Below are 25759 nucleotides of genomic sequence, written 5' to 3'. Positions count from 1 at the left end.
TATGCTAAGGAGCCCTCAGAAACCTGTGGGTATAGTGAATTCAAAGAGATTTTATTTTTTGTTTTCAAAATTCACCTGATGGTCTATGTGTCCATAACTGGAACTAATGCTGACAGCCAATAGAGGGCAGCACCTTTCCCCAAAAAACAATAGCGTATACTGAATTTTACTGATTTGGACAAATGAAGTAGAAAATCCAGCCTGAATGATAACTACATTTTTTAAAAATTGCACTTGTTGAAAAAATTTTCAATTGCATTGCTTTCTGGCTGATAGAGTAACTAGACCTGCTCATTTCTTGTGATACTTAGGAAAGTTGCTTTAAAGGATATTAGCATGTTGATTGTATATAAATGCATGCTTTTAAAATACTTTAGCTGTATTGAAAATCTTTTGGGTTAAGTAGTATACTAGTGTGAACAAATTTCCAGGGGAATTTTTAATTTGTCTAGAAAACTGTTAATATATATGTAGTGGGAAAATAAACTTCAAATAAACCCTTCGGGAATCATCACATACTATGGAAAACCTTATTAAGAGGCCTTTAGTTTATGCCAGTGATGGCAAACCTTTTAGAGATGTTGTGCCATACCACAATCTCCTTACACCAGACAGGGGAAGGAGGAAGTGCTTCCATTGGGCTGCTGGGTGGAGGGGCGGGTGAAGGGAGGAGTGCCCTTAGTGGGTGTAGAGATGGGGAGGGGAGTGACCTGAGCACTCTGCTCCCCTCCAGCTCTGCCACTTGTGAGCCACCTACCTTACCCCCTGTGCGCTCCTATTGGACTCCTGGGTGGGGAGATGTGAAAAAAATGTCATCATGCATGGTGGAGAGGGGGAGGGGAACAGCTTCGCCCAAGTCTTGCCTTTTTAGTAACGAACTTGTCGGGGAGCAGTGCATGTACCCACAGAGTGCTCTGTGTGTCATCTTTGGCATTTGTGCCATAGGTTCACCATCACAGGTCTATGCCAGCATAGTCTATGGGACTGCTACTTTCCCAATTTACATTCTGCTAGTTATATTCTTTGTTGCCAGGAGACACTTTTTCTATGTTAATCTCAACTACCGTTCTGTTGCTTTTGCTCTATTCTCCTATCTCTTTGTATGTGTTGTCATCTTCAGTAACTATACATGAGACTCTTTTGATGCCTTTTGCTGTTTTTCCCATTCAAATGAATTATAATCCGTCAACATGCATTTACTCAGTATCTACTATGAGCCAAGATCTGCCTTTTGATAAATATTCTTGGTAAGCAAAATAGAAATTTGAAATTTTAGCCCAGGCAAGGATATTTTGATGAAAAATGATATCTTTATATGTGTAGTACCTGTTAACTATCCAGATCTAATGCTATAAGAATAGAACTGGCATTAATTTTATTTTTTAAAGTTTCCTAAAAATTGGTGTTGGTGAAAAAAAGCATGATTCCCCAGAGCAGGGGTCTGCAACCTTTTTGGCCGTGAGAGCCCCACAAATGCCACAAATAATCCATTGGGGGCAGCTGGGTAGCTCAGTGGATTGAGAGCCATACAGTGCTCACAGTGCACGCTCGCTCCTGTAATAGCGCCTGAAAAAATTGACTTTATGGCTCCTGCAGAAAGAGCCATACGTTGCTGACCCCTGCCCTAGAGATAGCAATGTTTGGTTTATTGAACAGAAACAGTTTTAGAGGGATTGTTAGGTGATCCAAGGATAGAGAGCCAGGCCTGGAGATGGGAGGTTCTGGGTTCAAATTTGCCTTCAGGCATTTCCTAGGTAAGTCACAACTCTAGTTGTCCAGCACTCACTGCTTTGGTTTAAAATGGATCTCAATTCTAAGACAGAAGGTATGAGTTTTTGGCAGGGGGGTTGTTTGGTTGTGTTTTTTTTTTTTTTTAGGAAAAATTTTTTTCTGTTCTAGAAAAAGAATCACTGCATCAGTGATATTCAAACAGTAATAAAGTAAACTGTAGACCTGTCTCTCCAATGCATCTTTAAGAGTAAAATCTAACTTCATCTATAGGAGTCTTTTTTTCATTAGTGTACTCAGAATCTTCTCTACTTAGAAATATGTTGCTGCTTTATTTGTTAGAAGCTTTTTTTCCCACCATTTGGGAACAAGAGAAGAAGAGAAAAATCTTGATAATTTAAAAAAGAAATACATTGCTGAAATGACATAAACTGGAGAGTGGATTTTTACAGAGCAGTGTAGTAAATCGTATGGAAGGTTGAAACAATAGAATACTAACAAGATGATAGGAGCATTGGCTTTATCCAGGACAATAAGGTACGCAATAAGTATACTCATGAGCTTTAGCTGTGGGCAAGTGGGCCAACTGTCTTTCTGGTTTTTTGTTTTGTTTTGTTTTGTTTTTATAACCTTACCTTCTGTCTTAGAATTGATATCAAGTGTCAGTTCCAAGGCAGAAGAGCAATAAGGTCTAGACCCATGATGGTGAACCTATGGCACAGGTGCCTAAAAGGGCATGCAGAGCCCTCTCTGGCCATGCCTGGAGACCCCCTCCAGAGTTTGTTATTAGAAAGTCAGAGGGACTCAGGGTGGAGCTGTTCCCCTCCCCCTCTCCTTGTATCTGAGGACATTCCTCACTTCCCCTACCCCTCTGCCTAGCAGCCAATGAGAGTGCTTTCTCCCTCCCCTGTCTGGGGTAAGGTGGGGGTGGGCTGGGGGTAGGGGGGCAAGGTGGGCAAGGCAGGGCATTTTGTCTCAGGGGAGGGGGGAGCTGGCATTCTAGACAATTGGTATTAAATGACTTGCCCAGGATCACACAGCTAGGGAGTATTTGAGGCCAGACTTGAACCCAGGACTTCCGGACTCCAGGCCTGACTGTATCCCCTGAGCCACGTAGTTGGTGCCCTGATAATTGTATTTTTGTGGTTGGTTGAAAAGTAGTTTTGCTTAGAGCCATGCAAGGGGATAATGTGTCATAAGAATAATACTTCTCACAAATCTAAAGACTTCTCTGTTTGAGTCTTAGTTCTTCCATTTATTAATATTCATTTTGCTTCACTTTGCTTAATTATCCTAAGGGAATAATACTTTTACTACCTACCTACTGAGAAAAGTGCTTAGCTCTTCCCTCCCTCTTGTCTCATTAAAAATAAGCAAAAAAAAAATTACTTGGATTACTTTCTTCTTACCTCTCCTGTGTCTTTTAAAGGTTATTTACTAGAGCCAGATAAACTAACAATTGCTCTTTTCCCTATCCAATCCATCTGGCTTTTGTGTTATGAGGGGAAAAGCTGGTAGTGGCAGGATCCTAAATGGAAGGCTTTTTACCTTATTATTACTTTTTACATCCAATATTTGTTTGGACCTAACTCAAATTCTCAAGTTAGCCTAATGTCTGATATATTCTAAATCATTTTTCTAGGTAAAATTTTTGGCTTGTGTGTCTTTAGCTTGATGCATTATTAAAACTTGATTGCTTTTTTAAAACCAACTTAAAATGCTGTAATTATTGCAGGGACGTTTATGCAATGAACCTTTGGATATGTATAGTTACTTACATAGCCAAGGAATTGGCATTTCTCTTGCCCAGTTCTACATTTCATGGGCTGAAGAATATGAAGCCAAAGAAAACTATAAGAAAGCAGATTTGATATTCCAAGAAGGATTTCAGTGCAAGGCTGAGCCACTGGACAAACTGCAATCACATCATCGGTAAGCTACTATCTTGATAAAATGGAGATGACCAGTGTTAAAATTATCTAAAGTACTAGTAAGGAGCTAGTGTTTTTTTGCTTCAGAATACAAGACAGTCCCCAGTAGAGAACATCTTGAATATGTTTAATGCTCGTACTTTAGATGGCCCCTCTTATGATTTCTACTGTGTTTGCAATGCCATCCAGTGAAACAAATACTGATTTAACACTTGCTATGTTAGTAGCATAACTGTAGTAGGTGCTAAGGATCCAAAAACAAAATGAAAAATGGCCCTTGCTTTTAAGAAACTTACTTTCTACTGGAAGATACAAGTAAGCAGAAGTATGTATACATGATAATTTGAGGAGGAAGAGGGAGAGAACACTTAACTAAGAAAATTCAGAAAGGCTTCCTCAAGGTGAGGACAGCTAGGTGGCACAATGGATAAAGGACCTGACTTGGAAACAGGAAGACTCATTTTCCTGAATTCACCTCTCACCTGAGACACTTACTAGCTAATGTGCCCCTGGGCAAGCTGCTTAACCCTGTTTGCCTCAGTTTTCTCATTTGTAAAATGAGCTGGAGAAGGAAATAACAAACTCCTTCAGTATCTGTGCCAAGAAAATCCCAAATGGGATCATGAAGAGTTAGATACAACTGCAAAATGACTGAACTAAAAATCCTCTTGGAAAACACTGAAGAAAGCTAGGGATTCTAAGATGCAGAGATGAAGAGGGAGATCATCCAGTTGTGGGGGAGCCTGTGAAAAGATACAAAGGTAGGCAGTCAAGTATCAAGATTGGGGGGCCCAGGTCCTGGGTTCAAATCTTCCTTCTACCACTTGTTGCTTCATGAACTGTAGTACATCATTTCCTCTGGGTTTCGTCATGTAAATAGAATAGATTAGATCTTGTCAGTTCTGAGAGTCTTATCCTTATTCTGGAATCTACAACAGAAATCCATAGGTCATGGAATTAGAGCTAGAAAGGGCTTTAGTTGTTATTCAATCTAATTCCCCAGTTTGAAGATGAGGAAATTAAGATCCAGAGAGGGGGAACGACCCTTCCAGGATCTCCACTCTTCCCATGGCACTGTACACTATTTCAACTCATTGTCCATTCTCTTCAGGCAGTTCCAGTTTCGTGTATCTCGTCACACTATGTTGGCACTTGAAAAAGAGGAAGAAGATGATGTCCCTGAGGCTTCTGGACCTCAGCGAAGCTCCCTAGCTGATCTGAAAAGCAAAGGGAAAAAAATAGCAAAAGTTCCCATTAATCGAGTAGGAGGTGCTCTTAAGGGTAAGCTTGGCTAGGGGCATCACAGAGTCTTATGAATAATACTTAGCATGAAACAGGTAAAGGCGAACTGACATAGGAAGAGATTCTGACAACAAAAATAAATTGGAACTTATTGGTCATATTAGAACAGTACAGCATTTGAGGGTAAAGGAAGGAATAGTGGCCCATTATAATATCTGTCAGGAATTTTGTGCCATTGCAAACAAGCTTTGGGCTTTAAACTGATAGCGATGATACATTAATATCTCCATGCTCAGCACTGGCAGAGACAGCACGCCCCTTTTTAAGTAGTCATATTCACTTGATTCTAAGATTTCTAATTTGAGGGGCATAAAGAACTCATGAAATTCGGGAGAAAATCATGAGAATCAGTGAAGACCTGGAAAATTAGTACATGAAGACAGGTTTAAAAAATAGAATTTTTCCCCCTAACCCAGAGAAGAAGAAAAAAGGGTGAAAACTAATTTAGGGTCTTGAGCAGATGAATAATAACTAGACAAGACCTCTGTATCATTATTTTTTTATTTTTTGTAACCCTTACCTTTCATCTTGGAGTCAATACTGTGTATTGGCTCCAAGGCAGAAGAGTGGTAAGGGTAGGCAATGGGGGTCAAGTGACTTGCCCAGAGTCACACAGCTGGGAAGTGTCTGAGGTCATATTTGAACCTAGGACTTCCTGTCTCTAGGCCTGACTCTCAATCCATTGAGCCACCCAGCTGCTCCCTCTGTATCATTATTGACAGAAAAATGACTTAGATTTCAACCCAGGTCCTTAGAGCATAAAAGAGGAGCTCCCCTGGAGGGGCTACATTATTTCTTTATGGAATTGATATGGTTTGCTTGCAACTGCTAAAAAAGTGATTAACTATTTTATAAGAACAGATAACAGCTTTTATATAAAATGTTCTATTTTATGCAAAAAAGGTAACTTTTCCATAATTAGAATAACAGCATACATATTGCTTATGACTATATGAAAAAATCTCAATAAAGCAACACAACCTTGTGAGTACTCTTGTCAGAAGAGATCAGCATAGGACAAAAAGCAAGCAAATCATTGTTACTTTATTAAAACTATGCAGAGGAGACAGGTGGCTCAATGGATTGAGAGCCAGACCTAGAGACAGGAGGGTCCTCTGGCCTCAGATACTTCCTAGCTCTGTGACCCTGGACAAGTTACTTAACCCCAGTTGCCTAGCCCTTATGGCTCTTCTGCCTTGGAACTAATCCACAGTATTGACTCCAAAACAGGGTTAAAAAAAAAAAACTCTGCAGATGTAGTTAATCAAAATGAAAGTGTGGTCTTTGTTTACTTTTAGTTATTAAGTTTATGATTAATTATTGAAAATATACCAAGTTACCTTTTTTTTCTAGCTGTAAACCAGGGCCGAGGTCTTCAAAATCCAGTTAATCAACAGATATTAGGTGGCTCCAAATTTGCTGTTTTTGATGAAAATGCTGATGGAGCCTCTAGAACAGAGCTGCCAATGGTTACAGCTGAACCATGGAAAGCACCACCTGTTCGTAGGGCCAAAGAGAATGAGCTACAGGCAGGACCTTGGACCAAAGGCCGGGTAAGGACACACCGACTGACTGCATTTGCCAATGGGCCTAGAAAATTGGGATTGGGGAAAGAAATGGAAATGCCTTAGCATTTACATTCTCTGGCCTCTTCTCAATAGGGTAGGCAGAAATACTTGAGAATATTTTAGATGAAAGAGCTACTGCCAGTATATTGTTCATTTAAAATTTTTTCCTACTTCATTCTCTTAACAGCTTCATAGCAATCCATCTTCTGTGTCCGCTGTGCCAACTACACTACCAAATTTTATTCCATATGTAGAAGAGTCTGCACAACAACAGATCATGTGAGTTTGATTCTCAGATGCTCCTAAGTAGGAATTAGTAAGTAGTGGGGACTGCTCATATTCTGGGGTAAGGTTCATTAGCTTAAGTTCCTTTGGGTGGCTTCTTTATACCCACACATACTGTAGGAACACTAGCTAATCTCAGTGGGGAAGAACCATTATTAAAGGAATTAAACTTTATTTACACAGTAGAGTCAAGGATAATCATTTTGTTTTAAGAGAAAGGTTCCACTTTTATTAATTAGTAGCTATCAAAATTCAACTTTTTAATTTCTCAGATTCTGAATTGTACAGACTAGCTTTTCACTACAAGGAAATATTAAGTATACAGGCTATGCTAATCAAGGCTTATGATAAATTAACAAATGATAATTTCCCTTATTGTAATTATCTTGAGTACCTACCTATTTAATTAAAATTCATTTTGTTTTTTTAACTTAATATGGATATTTTTGTTGTTTTGGTCTTAAAGGATTAAGGTTCTCAATCTCAATTAAATAGGTTCTCAAAGAAAAGATGACTGTTCATTATTTTGCATTTATGTCCCATTTGTTTGCAAACATCCTCTTTCTTCCTTCTTTCACTACCAAGAAAGTCCACCCTTACAACAAAATTTTTTAAAAAGAAGAAAAAATAATTCAGCAATACCAACCAGTACATTGACTTCATACATAGTCTATGAAGTGTTCTATGTTAAAAGGCTCTTTCCTATGCAGTGAAGGGAGGAAAATGTATTTTCTCAATTCTTTTCTAGAACTAGATTTGATCATTATAATTAAATGACATTTAGTTTGCTTTTTGCTTTTTTTTTAGCATTGTTATTATGTTTTTCCTAATATTTGCTTCATTATGCATCAATTGACACAAGTCTTTGAAAATGTGAATTCTAAATTTATCCTTTTTTTTTTTTTTTTTTTTTTAATCCTTCTTTCTTAGAATCAATACCAAGTATTGGTTCCAAGGAAGAATAGTGCATTTAGGGTTAAGTGACTTGCCCAGAGTCCAGATTTGAACATAGGACCACCTTCCGTATTCAGGCCTGGCTCCCTATCCATTGAGCCACCTACTTGCTTCCATTTGTCCTTTCTTAAAGCACAGTAATAATATATTTATTATGTGGCATGTTTTGTTAGTCATTTCCAAATTGATGCATATTTCTACTTATTGTTACCATAAAAAATAATTTATTAAGGTTTTACCTGTTATGAATATTTTGATATATGTGATACCTTTCTTTTTGTTTTGAACCTCCTCGAAGTATTTTTCTAATAGTTGGATTTCTGGATCAAAGTATGCATCACTATTTAGGCACTATTTTTTAGCATAATTCCAAATTGCTTTCTGGCATGGCTATATTGATTCACAACTCCACCAACAATGTATCATTATTCTTAACAACAAAGTATTAATATATTTTAACAACATCTTTGCTTGTCTTCTACAGTCCTTTAAACAATGGACTTTTCCATCTTTTGCTGTCTTTACTAATTCTCTATATGGGAGGCAAAATCTCGTATTGATTTACATGTCTCTTATTAGTGATTTGGAGTAATAATATGTTTGGTCATCTTTGCAATTCTTTTAGAACTGGGCATCTTCTGACTACTATTCTGGGCAATGACTCTTGTCATATATATATTTATGTGTTAATTCCCTTTGATTAGAGACCTGTTTCAGAGATATTTGATGCAAAAAAAAAAGTTTTTTTTTTTAAAACAACAGCTTCCCTTCTTAAGGTTTCTCAAAGAAATAGTTTTTTCTTTGATCAAAGCTTTGAAACATAGACATGGGCTATTATCCACACTTTGAGACTACTGCTCAGATCCTGTTAATCCCTCAATTTGGTAATTCTGAAATCACCATGAGATCAGTACCCCATTTAGAGAGAAATTGCTAACTTTGCAATCATCATAATGGAATGTAAGGAATTCCATAGTTGGAATTTCATTTTAACATGGTGAAAAACTGCCTTTATTAGATTATTCCTTGCGACACTGATTATTTGGATCCAATTTAACTTTTCATGTTTTTCTTCTGCTGCAGATTTTTGAAGATCTTTAAGTTACTGTGCAGAATCTAAAATCTCAATTTTACCTAATGGATGATAGTGAGGAAGAAGTATATTTTTTTTCTCCAAGAATATTTGCCTAGTCAAAGGGAATACAGAGACATGCCAATATGAGATTTTTATAATTTTTAACATTTTTATCATTCAAGTGGATTTGAGATAGTATCTGAGTGTGATTATTTCTCTGATCATTAGGGAATTTGTGCATCATAGATTTAAAGCTGAAAGGGACCTTAGATCATATAGCCTCACTGTCTCATTTGATTTTTTAGTTATGTTTTATTGATTCCTTTTAATAAAAAAATGCTGTCACTTTCTAGTATCACTACCTCCTGACCCTACCATCAATAAACCTTTCCTTTCCAGCAAATAAGTATAGCTAGACAAATAGTGCCCTTGTTTGGCTAAGCAAAACAAATATACATTGTCATGTTTGATAACAAATGCTTCATTCCACACCTTCCTTGAGAGAAGCATGCCTTGGTAGTGGGTAACCAAAGCCATGTGGAAGATCAATCCCAAACTCCCTACATTGATCAGTGCTCTGATGTCTTTTAGAGTGGTTCTGTTGTAATAGATATGTAAATTGCCCTGCTTCTGTGTACTTCACTCAGCATTATTTTATACAAGTCCTACTAAGTTTCCTTGAATTTTTCATGTGTCCTTTCTGTACAGTAGCTTTCTAGTAAATTTATGTACCAATTTGTTTAGCTGTCCTCTAATCAATGAGCATTCTCTCCCCTTTATGATCTATTTTTCACAACTTCCAAAGTGAAATTCTAGGTGCACAGGTCTGACTATGTCACTGCCTTCTTCTAAAAGCTCTAATGTTCCTTCTTGCCCCTAGAATAAAATGCAAATTCTGTCTGACACATAAAGCCCTTTACAATCTGACAACGACCTGTCTTTGCAGGTTTATTAAACATTATTGTATTGTCTTTTATGTATTCTAGAGGCCAGCCAAACTGCTTGCCAGTCTTCATATATGACATTCCTTCCCTTATCTCTGTTTTTTGCATGGGCTGTCCACCGTGTTTGGACAGTGTAACTCCTTCCTCACCTGCTTCATAAAATCCCTAATTCCCTTCAAAGTTCAGCTCATGCATTGACCTATTTGTGAATCAGCATTTATTCAGCCCTTCTGTTTTAGCTGCTGTTCTAAGGACTGGGAATACAAAGAAAGATAAAAAATAGGCCCTGCCCTCAAGGATCATACATTCTTTATTCTTTTTAAAAAATTTTATTTTGTTAAATATTTCCCAGTTACATTTTTTTTTAAACCCTTGTACTTCGGTGTATTGTCTCATAGGTGGAAGATTGGTAAAGAAGATTGGGCAATGGGGGTCAAGTGACTTGCCCAGGGTCACACAGCTGGGAAGTGGCTGAGGCCGGGTTTGAACCTAGGACCTCCTGTCTCTAGGCCTGACTCTCACTCCACTGAGCTACCCAGCTGCCCCCCCAGTTACATTTTTTAAAAATTTCAACCTTAAAAAAACCTTATCTTCTGTCTTAGAATCAATACTGTGAATTGGTTCCAGGGTGGAAGAGTGGTTAAGAGCTAGGCAATGGGGGTGAAGTGATTTGCCCAGGGTCACACAGCTAGGAAGTGTCTGAAACCTTGAACCTAGTTTGAATCCAGGACCTCCTGTCTCTAGACCTGGCTCTATCCACTGAGCTGCCTAGCTACCCTTCAACGTTCATTTTTTGGAATTTTGAGTTCCAGATTTTCTCCCTCCCTGCCCCTTGAGAAGGCAAGCAGTGTGATAGTGATTATACATGTGAAGTTATAGAAAACATTTCCATGTTAGCTGTGTTGCAAACGAAAACACTAAAAAGAAGAAAGTGAAAAAATGTGCTTCAATCTGCACTTGGTGTTCATCATTTCCCTTTCTGGAGATAGATAGTATTTTTTTCATCAAAGGAAAGAGCATATATTCTTATGGGAGAGGCAATATGAAAACTGTGTACATGTAAGGTATATTTAGAATAGATAGTAGGTAATTTGAAAAGGGATGAAGTATTATTTGGAGAGATAGGAAAAGGCCTGCAGAAAGTTGCTTTGAGGTAGAAGTGGCAGAATATACCTGGCATAAGGGACAACCAGGACAAAGGCACAGAAATGGTAAGGGTTGTTTTTCAAGGAATTGCAAGTAGGCCAGTGTGACAGGATCTTAGAGTATCTAGAAGAGAGAAAGGTATAAATAAGGAAGCTAGAAAGGTAGGAAGGAGCCAAGTAATGGAAAACTTTAAATGCCAAACAAGTGTCTTTATATTTGATTGTGGAAGAAATAGGGAGCCACTGATACTCATTGAGCATGAGCAGACCTAGAAAAATCACCTTGGCAGCTAAGTGGAGAATGGGTTAGAATTGAGTCAAGGAAATCAGTGAAGAGGTGGTATCTCAGAGCTGTTTTAATTTGCATTTGTCTAATCATTCATGAGAGCATTTTTTATGACTAATAGTTGATAATCTTTTAAGAATCTTTTTTCCCCTCTCTCATGTATATAGTTAAAGATTTGCTCCTAATACAATGTTTTGCATGACTTCATATTTGTAATGGGTTATATATTTTTCTCATTGGTAAGGGGTAAGGAGAGAATCTGGAACTGAAAAAAATGAATTAGAAATATAGGCTATTTTTCAAAATAGATATAGAAATTTGCCTCAGCAAGACAGCTAAACATCATGTTTGTCATTCTGAGTGGCATGAAGTAAAACCTCAGTGTTTTAATTTGCCTTTTTCATGATTTGGAATATTCTTTCATATGATTGTTATGAATTTGCAACTTCTCTTTCAAAAACCTTCTCTGGCCTCCAAATTTATTGGGAAATGGTTTTTTTCTTATATATGTACCAATTTGCTGAATATTTTGGATATTAGATTATATATAAGGTTTTATATATATACATATGTGGATATCATATCTAACCTTTATTATGCATATTTGCTACAAAGATTTCCCCCCCCCCCCCATATTTTTTCAGAAAAGCTATTTTTCTTTTTAGATGCATTGATTTTGGTAATGAAGAAATGTTGTAATTTTATGTATTTGAAATTGCCTATTTTGTTTTTTATAGTCATCACTAGGGTTTCTTTTTTTTTTTTTTTTTAAACCCTTACGTTCCATCTTGGAATCAATACTTTGTATTGGTTCCAAGGCAGAAGAACGGTAAGGGCTGAGCAGTGAGGGTTAAGTGACTTGCCCAGGGTCACACAGCTGGGAAGTGTCTGAGACCAGATTTGAACCTAGGACCTCCCGTCTCTAGGCCTGGCTCTCAATCCACTGAGCCACCCCCAGCTGCCCCCATCACTATCTTTTCTTGAACATTCTGCCCAAGTCATGCTTGTTCAAGATAGATCCTTCCATTCTTCTCCAGCTTTTATGGTTTATATTTAGTTCACAGCCACTCAAAGACTATTGTGGAATATAGTGTAGTATATTTAACTAAACCCAAGTGCCATATTGCTTCACAGTTTTCTCAGCAGTTCTTATCAAGGGGATGGATCCCTAAATACCTTAAGTATCATTTTATAGATGTGGAAAACTGAGGACCAAAGAAGTTAATTAGCTTATCCTAGGTCACATAGATAGCAACAGCGAGGGCCATTGGTGATGTGTATTTCTTTGTAAACTTTTTGTTTCTGTCCTTTGACCGTTGTTTCACTAGTGAGTATGTCTTTAGTCTTACATATATATGAGTCATTTACCCATATTCATTGTTATTTTTTTAAATCTCTTTCTTTTTGTAAAGACTATGTGGATTCCTTCATAAATTTGACCATAGAATTATTAGATACATATGCTTTTACCAGTGATACACTCTCATTTTGTATAGAACCTTTAAGCCTAATATAATGTTCTTTGTCTCATACTTTGGGGATGGAATTTATTTATTCAAAGTCATCATTACTCAAGACTTTTCAATGGTTCTCTATCGACCTCAACCTGTATTAAAATAAACTGTCTAGTTTTCAGACTCTTCCAGGAAGTCACTTCTCACCAATCTCACATAGTTGTCAGTCATTGAAGTGGATCTTCTGGTTCTATGATTTTTTTTTTGTAAAGTTGATTTTAAAATTATCTTTTGAATCTTTATGTGTCATATTTTTGTAAATAAATTCTTTAATTTTTTTGTGTAAAGACAGGTTTCTATATGTTGAGTTAGGCTACAGTATAGAACATCTGAGCCTGTATAATGTATATCATGATGTACATTAGAAAACTCCTTGAGGAAAAATGGCAACTCCTTAAGGGAAGGACATATTCTTCATCCTTCCGCCATAGTGAAGAACATAGTACAGTTCTTAGTGATAGTTGATGAACTTTGAAAATACCTTAATTTCTTTACCACAGTCTTGATTACATGATTAGATGTTTTTATTTTCTTGGTGACAATTATTGGTATACTGAGTATATTATTTGTGGCAACATGTACAGTAATAATAACATAGTGTTCTGTAATTAACCCATGAACCAAGTCATGGTCTTTTTCAAACTGGCTAATAGTAACTTTTGCCTCTTTTTAGGACTCCTTGTAAAATTGAACCCAGCATAAATCATATTCTCAGTACTAGAAAACCTGGAAAGGAAGAAGAAGATCCCCTGCAGCGTGTACAAAGTCATCAACAAGAGTCTCAGGAGAAGAAAGAGAAAATGATGTGTTGTAAGGAGAAGATTTATGCTGGAGTTGGGGAATTCTCCTTTGAGGAAATACGAGCTGAAGTTTTCTGGAAGAAATTGAAGGAGAAAAGGGAAGGTGTGTATTACTCTCATTATTTCATGTTTGCTATGTAGTATTAGAAATCTACACAACCCTTTAAAATGGCAACTTCTAATAAAATATCTTACCCTCTATTGCCTGAAGTTTTCCTCTTTTTAATAACTACCTGAAATTCAGTCACTTAAAAGAGTTACTTGAGTTACCTATCATCTCCATTTGAAAATATAAATGTGTTAATTAGACGTTTTAATGTGTAGCTGAGAACTGATTCATTGAGGGAATAGCGGTACTGACTTGAGGGACTGGTTTTGGAGTGCACAATGTTTGAGGGAAATAGAACCAAGTCTGTTTCTTTTCCCTGTTCTTGCCCTACTCCTACAATGGAGGTTTTAAAATAATATGAAGGTAAGAAGAGTGCTATGAGTTAGTTTGGCAAAGATAAAAATTGAGGTGGGTAAATTCCAAATAATTTTCAAATTTTTCTTAAGTCTAATCCTATGCCAGGAATTAAGAGAAAATCATTCCATTTCCTTCCTCTTATGTCAGTTGGCACCCAGTTCCTAGGACTTGGAACTCTAATTCTTTTAGTTTAGTCACTTTTTTGGAATAAGGAGACTTTTATAGGATGTCCTTGGAACCTGGAACCTAACTACTACTGATAATATTGTTGCTTTGGAAAAATGCATTTCAAACTCCTAAACAGATTGTGTCCCCAAAGTCCATTTATACTTTGAAGACTATTTTGTAAGAGCTTTTATTTTTATTGCTGTCTTTTTGTTTTTATATGGTTCCAAATATATACATCAAGCTATCTTTATTTAAAAGAAGGGAGAAAAGAGTTTAGCAAAACCAATTAACAATCAACTTTGTTTTGTAGTATACAGTAACCATTGTCTCCAACCTCAGCAATAGGGAACATTTTTCAACTTCTCTAGGACCAAAATTAGTCATTATATTTACACAACATTTGGTTTCTTGCTTTTTTTCTTTTTTTGATCCATTTCTAGCATTGTAGTCTTTTATATATTGACTTAGCTGGTTCTATTTATTTCATTCTGTACCAGTTCATCCATCTTTTCATCCTTCTCTGAATTCGTTATTTCTTGTGTTATAGTTATATCCTATTATTTCCAAATGCCACAATTTGTTTACTCATTCTCCAGGTGATGGACTACCTGGTTTTGTTTTTTTTAAATCATTAGTACAAAAATATTTATGCCAGCTCTTTTCCTATACTTAAAAATTGGAAACTAATGGGATATCCTCCTCTTGAGAATTATTAGATGAATGTAATGGAATATTATTGTGCCATAAGAAATGATGAAATGGACAATTTCAGAGGAAACTGGGAAGACACTATGACTAATGCAGAGCAAAGTGACCAGAAATATGAGAACAATTTATATACGATAACAATTATAGAGAAAACAATTTTGAAAGACTTTAGAACTATAGTCAATGCAAGGATAAACCACAAGTCTGTCTAAAGCAATAGTTCCCAAACTTTTTTGGCCTACCGCCCCCTTTCCAGAAAAAATATTACTTAGAACCCCTGGAAATAATTTTTTAAAAAATTTTAATAGCAATTAATAGGAAAGATAAATGCACCTGTGGCCATCGCCGCTCCCCTGGATCGCTGCAGCACCCACCAGGGGGCGGTGGCACCCACTTTGGAAATCACTGGTCTAAAGGAATGAAGATGAAACATGTCATCTCCTAAGAGAGGATGAAATTTTAAAAAGCAAGATTTCCAGAGAGAACTAATGTGGCAAATTTGTCTTACCAGTTTATGTAACTACATGCTGAAGGCTTAGTTTTTCAGATTTGTTTTTACTTGCTTAATAGGGTTGTGGGGAGGGAGAAATAGTAGGGAGGGTACATTTTTTTAAATGCTTGTTAACTTAAAAAAATAATTTTCTTTTTTTTTTTTTAAATCCTTAACTTCCATCTTTGGATCAATACTGTATATTGTATTGGTTCCAAGACAGAAGAGCAGTAAAGGCTAGGCAATGGAAGTTAAGTGATTTGCCCAGTGTCACACAGCTAGGTCAGATTTGAACCCAGGACCTCCTCCTATCTCTGGGCCTGGCTAAGCTACGTATATGCCCTCAAAAAATTAATTTTCAAAGAGTATATATACACTTAAGATGACAAAAAAGTTGTCCTATTTGTGCACCCTTCTGACTTTGTATACATGTGTAACTTTTATTAATAATAGGGTTTTTAAATTTTGTTTTGCATCCTAATCACTTCTCCCTAACTCACACCTGGTTGAAGCCCTCCCTTGTAAAACATAAGTATAGTCAAAACAAATAAACATATTAGCCCTATCTGAAAAATGTATCTCCTTCTCCACTCCTAGTCCATCATCTCTGCCTAGAGGCAGCAATCATGCTTCATAAGCAGTCTTCTGAAGTCATTATTCAAAATTATTTTACTTATCTTTATTTTGTGATTATTGTCCTGTTAAGAATTAACAGATAAATTCTTCTGCCTTGAAAATAATATAGTATTAATTCCAAGACAGAAGGTAAGGCTTTTAAAAAAAAAAGAATTAACAGGAAATGGACAGCACCTGTCAAGAGAGCTAATATTCCAGGGTGACACAGCTTGAAGTAAGGCAGAAAGAACTTTAGCCATCTAGGTAGTAGGTAGAAAACAGGAAACAAGCAAGTTTGAGTGAGTCTTACAGAAGCCAGGGATGGAAATAGGCCCACTATAGAAGTGTAAGATTTTACCTGGGATTTAGATTAGCTAGAAGGATTTAAGGTACCAGGTAGGGAGCATACTATTTTAGATATATATTGTATAGAGAGTTTTGTCACCATTATGGGAGCTGTGAAAGCCTTAAAGAGAAATAAGAGTAATAATCTGTAATTTTTCTGTTTTTGACTTAAGATTGGTGACTACTTCATAAATGCTATCTGGTTCTTAAATACTTGTGGTTTTCTCACTATGACTGTTTAGTGCTTTTTAAAAATATCTAGACTAATTATGGAACAGTGAGATCCTAGATTCTATTTTCCATGATAGCACCTACCACAATGTAATGCACACAGTAGATGTTTGATAATTATTTGTTGACTTATAAATTGTTGGCTTAATTATTTGACTGGAAATTTATCACTATCTTTTTACCTCTAACCTCAAAGGCCCTCGCTAACCTCCTTATCTCTCTTCTCTGTTCCTGAACATGACAACTTGTCTTTGTCAGATTTGATTATCTTTTTAAAAATAAAAATCATGGCTATTCCCTGTGAAAGAGATGGTTGGTTTGACTTACTTGTTCCCTTAAACAAGTTTGGCACCTTGTGCCTGGAATGTCCTGTGATTTCCTTGGCTTTGAATTTCTACCATTCTCTATCTCCATGAATCTGCCAATTTCCTCTTCTGCTTCTCATTTACTCTAAATAGGTAATTACCTCCAGTCCCCACTTTACAAAGCACTTTGGTTTGTACTTCTTCAATGGGCTTATCACCTATTATTGTCTTAAGTCATTTTATCTGTGTGTTTTATCCCTGAGTAGTTTGCGAGCACTATGAAGGAAGCATGTCTTAGCTAAACTTTACATTTTTTCTTTTAACCTTAGATAGTCTTTGGCATACAGTGAGCACCATAAAAAGCATTTGATGAGATTGAAATGACAAATTACTGTTTACTTAGTGGTCAGGAGATGCTTAAGAAAAGTCCAACCTGGACCATTGGTATAGAAGCAATCTAGAATTTGAATTTTGGTTTTCTCAGTTCAGAAGAAAGCATCATAGGCTAGGGATTGGGGAGTATTTTGAATCTGGGTGACCAGACAAAGGTACCCAACTGAAAGATACCGACTTATGTATTACATTAGACTTTGCATGTGATCTTTGTATCTCTTCATTGCCCACCTTATGTAGTTTCTATCCTTTGTAAGAGTAAAATTAAAGTTGAATATTTTAAGTATTATTTTTTATAAAGTTTATTATCTGACAAAATAGAACCATGTGACCAAGTTTTTTCTACCTGTTCAAAATGCCTGCTCCACCAAAACCGCCAACAGGAAGGAAAAAGAGGGCTAGACATAGAACTCCACCCAATTTATCTCCTGTCTGAGTCAGCAATAATGACAGGAAGTGAGTGGGGTCCTGGGAATTGTAGTTTTTGCTGGGGATCATAGTTTTTAGGGTAATAAATTCCAGTTTCACACCTTGTAAATCCTTTGGTAAAATAATTTTGAATTGTTGACAACTGTTTGATCATCACTGTTGGGTTGTTTATTATACTATTTTTAAAAATAAAAATAGATCAGTCAAGAAGCATTTATTAAGTATTTACTATGTATCTGGATATATAAAGAAAAAAGCAAAAATCTCTACCCTCAAAGAGTTTACATTCTAATTGGGATACAACATATACATAAATCTATACATAGAAGACTAGTACAAGGAAGATGAACAATAATCTACGGAGAAGACACTTATAGAAGTGGAGGAGGATTAGAAAAAGACCTCCCAGAGGAGGCAGTATATGAATCGAGTCTTAAAGGAAACCAAAGAGTTTAAAGGGTAGAGGTTAGCAGAATATTGTAGGTGTGGTAGACAACTAGCACTGAGGCACAAAGATAGAAGGTGGAGCTGGACTTCTGAGTACATGGAAAGAGTTCTTTGTTGAAAATTGGAAAAATGGGAAGGTCGTGAACTCAACTAAATTCCAAATAAAGATTGAGCCATTTGGGCTCATTGAGTAGAGGAGAGTGAAATTGTCAGACTTGTGTTGAAGAAAATAACTTTGGCAGTTGATTGGAACAGGGAGTCTAATTAAAAGGCTCCAAAGAAGAGATATGAGAAGATATGTTCCCCTCAGTTTCCCACCACCCCCACCTCTTTCCATGAGTGTGGAGTATTAACATTTATTATCAGATTTTTTTTTTTTGATGAATTGATTTTGATTTTTCCCTTTTCTTTCTATAACAATTTTGCTATTGGGATAATTCTTTGGAAGTGGGGAGAGGAAAGGAGGTAGGAAGAAACTTAATTGATATAAAAACAAAAGATTTTCAATTTTAAAAAGATTACTGCAAAGAATGATAAAGACCTGAATGAGAATAATAGCTATATGATTAGATTATATATGTGACTGATAATAGGGCAAGAAATAATAAGATTTGGCAAATGATTTGTACATATAGGGGGGAAAGAGTACTCCAGGATGATACTGGGGTTGTAAATTTGGATAAATGGAAGGATGATGGTGCCCTTGACAGTAACAGGAATGTTTGGAAAAGGGGAAAGTAAAGACAGTGATTTCTGTTTTGAACGTGTTAAATTTTAAATCACTATGGGACATGAAATTCAAAACATCCAACTGGTACTTGGTAATGTTGGGTTAGACATATAAGGAATGTGTAAAATAAGGGTAGGCTTTGAGGCTAGGGTCAAAGGAAGGAGCAAGACCCATTATAACAGAAAAGACATTTCCTCCTGTGTAAATGGAATTAGCTCTAGCCCATTCATAGTTAAAACTCTACTTACCCTAGGCATCTAGATGATATCATCCCCACCTCCCTTAGTGGGGAGGGGAGATGAGTTACCCACACAATAACAAAAATAATAATAAGTGACAATAAATAACAAATCAAGAACAAGGGACTGCCCTTTGGGCAGTCCAAATCAGTGTAGAGGCTGCCATTTGTCCACTTGAATTAGAGGTGGACCCACAGGAGGCACTATCTCTTCAAGTATGTTGGTTACTTCCTGTTGGGGCAGTTCCCCCTTTGAACTTGGTGCTGAAGCATAAGTTAGGCTGACTTCCTTGGCCTACCTTGGCGTTTTTCCAAACTCTACCTTAAGTAGGCCTTTACCTCTCTGATTGCTAAGGTCTTGTGGTGTATAATTTAGTTTAATTAGCCTTTTAACCCTCTCTATTTCCCTACCTTTTACCTTCCTAATTGTAAACAAACTACCTTAAACCCGATCCTGACTTGGGTCTATTTTTATTATGGAATCAATCTGAATTGTTGATTCCTGGTGGCCACACTTTAAATATATACCTATAAAATACCTAAAATCTCCCTCTTACACTCCTACATATTACTCCTTATGTATTTAACCTTCTAGGCAAATTGGATTTCTTGATATTACTCACAGATGACACTCCAACTCCCTCCTCCATTCAGAATGTACTTCCTCCTCACCACCTCTTCTTTAGACTCTGTAGTCTCCTTTAAAATTCACTTCAGGGGGCATTTGGGTGACTCAGTGGATTGAGAGCCAGGCCTAGGAGGTCCTAGGTTCAAATCTGGCCTCGGACAATTCCCAGCTGTGTGACCCTGGGCAAGTCACTTAATCCCCATTGCCTACCTACCATTACCACTCTTCTGCCTTGGAGCCAATACACAGTATTGACTCCAAGATGGAAGGGAAGGGATTAAAAAAATTTTTTTCAGTTCAAATACCACTTTCTCTATGAAGCCTTTCCAGCTTGAAGTACTTCCTGCTACTAATTTCTTTCCCTACAAATTTCCTTGTATTTATTTGGATGGGCGGTGTGTGTGCGCTGTCTTTCTCAAAATGAAGATAAGCAATTTTAGGGCAAGAATTGTTTGTCCACCCAGTGCCTATCACAGTGACTAGAACAAAGGTAATTTTTAATGAACGCATGTTGATTGATTGATATATCAGGATCAGTTAGAATAGTAAGTTAAAAAGACAATTTAAGAATGGAAGAAAATGGGGGTTGTATAATGTCTCACTAGACTTTTTGTCTCCAGTTGAGTTGCTGACAGGGGCACAGAAAAGAGCAGAGATGCGGAAGCAGATTGAAGAGATGGAGAAGATGATAAAGGAAATCCAGACAACCCTGCAAGAAAGGCCATGTGTTCAGGTACATTTTCTAGTAACAGCAGATTGATTCTAAAAGTTGACCTGGAAGGTATGTTCACATTTTGCCTTTTTGGGTTATTAGTTTTCACATAGTTAAGAGCACATTGTTGGGGGCAGCTGGGTAGCTCAGTGGATTGAGAGCCAGGCCTAGAGACGGGAGGTCCTAGGTTCACATCTGGCCTCAGACATTTCCCAGCTGTGTGACCCTGGGCAAGTCACTTGACCCCCATTGCCTATCCTTACCACTCTTCTGCCTTGGAGCCAATACACCGTGTTGACTCCAAGATGGAAGGTAAAGGTTATTAAAAAAAAAAAAAAAGAACACATTGTTGAAGATGAAAAACTAAGGAGCATTGAGTAAATAGTATAAATTGAGATTCCAGGTGAACCCATTACAGTGGTACCTTGAAAAACAAGCACCTTAAGTCATGAGCAATTTGAGATGCAAGGAGTCAGGATCGGGAACTTTTGCTTTAAGACATGAGCAGATATTTGAATCACGAGCTTCCGCCATCCTTTACTAGATAGCCTGCCAAACATTTGGTTTCAACAATAACAGGAGGCTATCTCATTTAGTTTAGTGTTCATCCAGCCATGCGAACATCTGTATTGAATTGCTTAAAGCCTTCTTTGTTTTTGTCTTTATTATCAGTTTTTTGTTTTTTGTTTTTGGCAAATTTCTTAACTTTTTAACCATGGGTCCTGATGATGGAGGAATTGAAGGAGTTGCAGCATCACACAGACGTTTTGCAAGAAATTAGTGGGGAGGAGCCCAAGGTGGATGAGGTACAAGCAAGATTAAGGAAATCTTGAGGATTTGGGAAAAAATTAAACAGTCTATTGAGAAGATACCCAGAAAAAGTTGCAACAAGCCATGTCAGAGCAAGGAAAATGTGGCAAAACAGCCAAAATTCAATGAAGAAAATGATGATAATTAAGCAAAGTTAAAAAATAGCAATTAAGTTTAGCAATAAATTACATATCATAGGTAATGTGTAAGGTCAATTTTGCATTTAAATGTAGCATTATGTATGTAGAGAGTAAGTTATGTAAAGCAGTAGCGCATGAAATGAAAACCTTCTCCACCAGCATCTTCACCTCACTTTTAAGGTAAATAACGTTTCATAAGCAAGTTTATTTCTTTATATTCTTTCTCATTACCTATAAATAGATTTATTTGATATTTATAAAGTACGTTTTCATATTTAAAAGCATATAAAACAAAAAATTCATGTGTTTTTTTGGGACTGGAATGAATTAATTGCCTTTCCATTCATTTAAATGGGGAAATTCGATTTGACACATGAGCAAATTAAGTTACGAGCTTGGTCATGGAATGAATTAAACTCCTGTGTCAAGGTGCCACTGTATTTTGGTGTTTGATTTTGGCCTAGTCTGTCTTTGTATTTTAAATGAAATTTTCTGAAAAAGTTCAGCATACTATATAAAACATCATTAGGCTAAATTTGAATTTTTTTGTTTTTAAACCTTCTATCTTAGAATCAGTACTGTGCATTAGTTCCAAGGCAGAAGAGCGGTATGGGCTAGGAAATGGGGGTTAAGTGACTTGCCCAGGGTCACACAGCTAGGTAGTGTCTGAGGCCACATTTGAACCTATGACCTCCCATCTCTAGGCGTGGCTCTCAATCCACTGAGCCACCTTGTTGTCTTATAAATCTGAATTTGTGAGCATTTTTAGTTGTTGGTACTGGAAATGTAAATTGTCAAGGAATATTTCTTTTTCATGATGCCTGCTAAAGTAGCAGTTCTTAATCTAAAAGTCCCTGGAGAGATTGCAGTATGTCTATGAATCTGAATGGGACAAGTCATTATTACATAAAACCATCTTGTCTAACTAAAATTTATCATCTCCTTCATGTAGGAACTGAGCAACAGACCATAGTAGTAGCAGAATTTTCAACTTTGTCACCAATAAAAATCATAAATCTTTTCATATCACATTACAGTTGTACAAATATCAACAGGCATTTATCAAACAGCATTTATTAAATATATTTACTGTTGACTTGCCTATAGCAAATACATAGGCACACAATAATAAAAGAAAGGAAGAGGCAGTTTCCGTCCTCAATGAGCTTTCTAATGGAGAAAACAAAATGCAAATGGCTATGTACCTGAAAAATAAGTGGTGATTCAGAGGGAAGGCATTAGCATCTAGAGGGAGCAGGAAAAGACTCCTGAACAAGGTGTAGGGTTGAGCAGAAGCTTGAAGGAAGTCAGGGAAATCATGAGGCAGAGATAATGGGAATAAGTGGTAAATAGGAACTAACTGGAGAGATAGAGTATTGTTTTTGAGAAACAGCAAGAAGTAACCAAGGTTTATGACTTTTACTCAGTTACATGTCAAGTGTGAGACTTGAAAAGTAGGAAGGGACCAAGTCATGAAGGGTGGTTGTATCTGGAAACAGCATTTCTGCTAATCACTACTTTGAAATTACTATAGGTATACCTGCTGCCATACCTGCTGTTTACTGACACATGATCACTGCCTTCCTCTTGACTTGTGTTTGAATATCATTGGTTTCCTTTGTTATCCCTAGGTACTTTATTTTGTGTATTTTAAAACATTTTTCAGAGGAGTCCATAGGTTTCACTCAACTAACAAAAGGGGTTCATGATACACCAAAAAGATGAAGAACCCCCATCATGGATCATGGCTATAAGAAGGTGCATATGCATCTACAAAGGAGAAGAGGGCATAGGATGGAGGTGACATGAGTGGGTACATTTCAGCAAGATAACGGCAGAGAAGACAAAAGCCCTAATTCTTGCTTTTAAACAGAACACTAATTTCTGAACGTGCATAGTGAGTTTTCCTAGAGTATAGTGAGTGACTCATTGATTTTGTTTGTTTAATGTTAACAGCCTGGAGAGAGGGTGCCAACAAGAGAGACAGCTGATGGCGGATCTGCTCCCAGGCTTCAGGATGTACCAGGAGAGGAGGTTCTTTTCAGGTCTGTGTGTTCCCTGAGTTCTTATTTTATATAGGACCAATATTTCATTAATGAAAGAGTGACACAGCAGAGCATTTTAAGATATAATGACTATTCTCATGTCTTAAGATCTTTCACTTATTTCCTAATGCAAATTAGTGTTTTTTTCCTAGTTTTTAGTGTCTGGAATGTAGAGATAGATTTGAGGAGGATAGGATATAGTACTAACTTCTTGAAGGGCTAGGAGGGTACAGATTTAAAATTGTTTCCGTGCTTTGGAAATTAGATAGGCTAAGGAGGAATTCAAATAATTGGATTTAAGCTTAATAAAAGCACAATTCTGTTTTAAAGTATGAGGATGATTTTTTAAAATGTAAACTTCTTAACAGGGAACCTTCACTTGCAGAAAACCCTTGGCAGGAACTATCTTCTAAAGGTAAGTAATATTCAGAAATTTCTAAATGGAAATTTTGCTGGTGAGGGGGAAAATGCATGCATAGTAATGAATAGTTTACATAAAGTTTCCTCATTATGTTAAAAGGAATGAAAAAAGAGGCTTCTTACATTGGTTTGGTTTCATTTGAAGCCTCTAAAATCTTTTTGCCTAAAGAGGGTGTTAATCTTCACAGGTATTTTATATGAGATCAACAGTGAATTATTTTTCCTATATATTTGTTGCCCTCAGATTACAAAATAAAAGCCTTCCTTGTCTTAAGTGAAAAATAGTTGAGACAATAGTAAAGAAGGTAGAATAATAGCTGGGGGGAGGGGGGGGCGGAAACCAACTATTTTCCAGGGTCTGCTTTTCTACTCACTAAGGATCTCTTGTGTTTGCTCTGTTCTCTAACCACATAAGGCTCATTGACTCCAATAACCAAGGCTTTGCTGCAGGAATCTCTATTCTTCTACTTTGACTGTCAACATTTGTAACTGATTTCAGGAGTGGGTATCATCATAGCAGCTCTTGAATATGGTACCTTCTGCAGTAGAGTAGAGTGAGGTACTATCTTCTAGAAGGATTTGGGGCCATAGGTTTAGCATTAAACCTGAACTGGTAGCAAAAAGAATCTGCCAGGACAGCTGCTAGATAATTAAGCTAAAGCCTTCAGAAGTATTCAGTAGGCTAGGCCATAGAGTAAGATTTGGAGTACTTTGCTAAAAAACAGAAAAACCAAGGATATACTTTTGGCTTGGGGCTTTTGCTTACTAATTTCAAAACAAGATTTCCTTTCCAAATGGTATTATTGGAGTGCTAAAGGAATTCCTTATGACCCAAATTCTTGTGGGAAGCCAACTTAAGATAAAAATTATATTTATGCTAAATATTAGCATGTGACTCAAATTTGTCTTGTTCTGTAGGTCCTGTCATACCATTCTCCATTTTTGATGAATCTGTTCCTTCAGAAGACCAGAACATCAGGTTTGATTTGCTTCAAAAATATCTTATTAACTTGAGGCTCAATTAGGGGGTTACTGTACCAACTCAGAAAGAAAGATATAAACAGAAGGTGTGTTTCTCTTAAGTCTTCCTCCAGATCCTCTACAGGCATCAGGCCAACGAAGAGCCCTTGCTGTTCTAAAATCTTCAGAAGACATGACCTCAAAGGGAGATCTTTCTCTAGAAGTTTGTGTAAGTAGCAATATCCTTGAGTAAACTTGAGCAAAAAACTCTTGCATTGATGCTGACTAAATTTGAAAATGTGTGGCCCCGTATCCCAGCATGACTCCAGGTCAATGGGGCATGAACTGTAAATATATATTGTAAAGAACAAAAGACATAATAGCCACTTTCAAATATTTGAACTTCTATCATCTAGAAAAAAGTTATTAGATTATTCTTTGATCTCTGCAAGAGTAGAACTGGAGCAGTGAATAGCTAGGGTAGGTATTAAATGGAGAGGAATCACCGATCAACAGGATTTGAGAGTACACTTACTTCAGTGTCTATCTCATCCAACATAGATAGAACGAGAATCCTCCTGTTCCAGTTGGTCATCCACTTTATGAAAATTTGAAAATTTAGTGGCAGTTCATTCCACTCTGGATACTCTCATTGTTGGGAAACTTTTCATGGTGTCAAACTTAACTTCTCTTCTTGCCATTTCTTATCTGCTGCACCCGGTTTGAGTCTCTGTGGCCAAATAGAACATGTCTAATCTTTCTAAATTGCTCTTCAAATACTTCAACACAGCTATCTATCCCTCCTGAATCTTTTCTCCAAGCTAACCTTCCCTAGTTCTTTATAAATGACAGACTCGATGATCTTTTAACAGCTTTGTTACCCTTTTCTGGTCATGTTCACTAGATTATCAATTCCCTTTTTGTTTAAACCATTACTTTCTGTCTTA

At 36.8% G+C, this 25759-nt stretch overlaps 1 protein-coding gene across 1 annotated transcript in view; it reads left to right on the top strand.

Annotated features, from left to right (window-relative positions):
• The window catches only part of BUB1B (BUB1 mitotic checkpoint serine/threonine kinase B), a 58124-nt gene that overhangs the window by 5566 nt on the left and 26799 nt on the right, over positions 1–25759 (top strand). The window contains exons 4-14 of the mRNA XM_044660032.1: positions 3464–3660; positions 4771–4940; positions 6315–6514; positions 6717–6808; positions 13406–13635; positions 20346–20457; positions 21156–21243; positions 23344–23432; positions 23801–23847; positions 24771–24831; positions 24936–25041. Of these exons, the coding sequence (XP_044515967.1) occupies positions 3464–3660; positions 4771–4940; positions 6315–6514; positions 6717–6808; positions 13406–13635; positions 20346–20457; positions 21156–21243; positions 23344–23432; positions 23801–23847; positions 24771–24831; positions 24936–25041 (1392 nt within the window). The remainder of the gene's footprint in view (positions 1–3463; positions 3661–4770; positions 4941–6314; positions 6515–6716; positions 6809–13405; positions 13636–20345; positions 20458–21155; positions 21244–23343; positions 23433–23800; positions 23848–24770; positions 24832–24935; positions 25042–25759) is intronic.

Source organism: Gracilinanus agilis, chromosome 2 (genome assembly GCF_016433145.1).
Source record: "Gracilinanus agilis isolate LMUSP501 chromosome 2, AgileGrace, whole genome shotgun sequence".
Taxonomy (NCBI): domain Eukaryota; kingdom Metazoa; phylum Chordata; class Mammalia; order Didelphimorphia; family Didelphidae; genus Gracilinanus; species Gracilinanus agilis.
The sequence above is the reverse complement of the archived record's forward strand: the minus strand, read 5'-3'. Positions and strand labels throughout refer to the sequence as shown.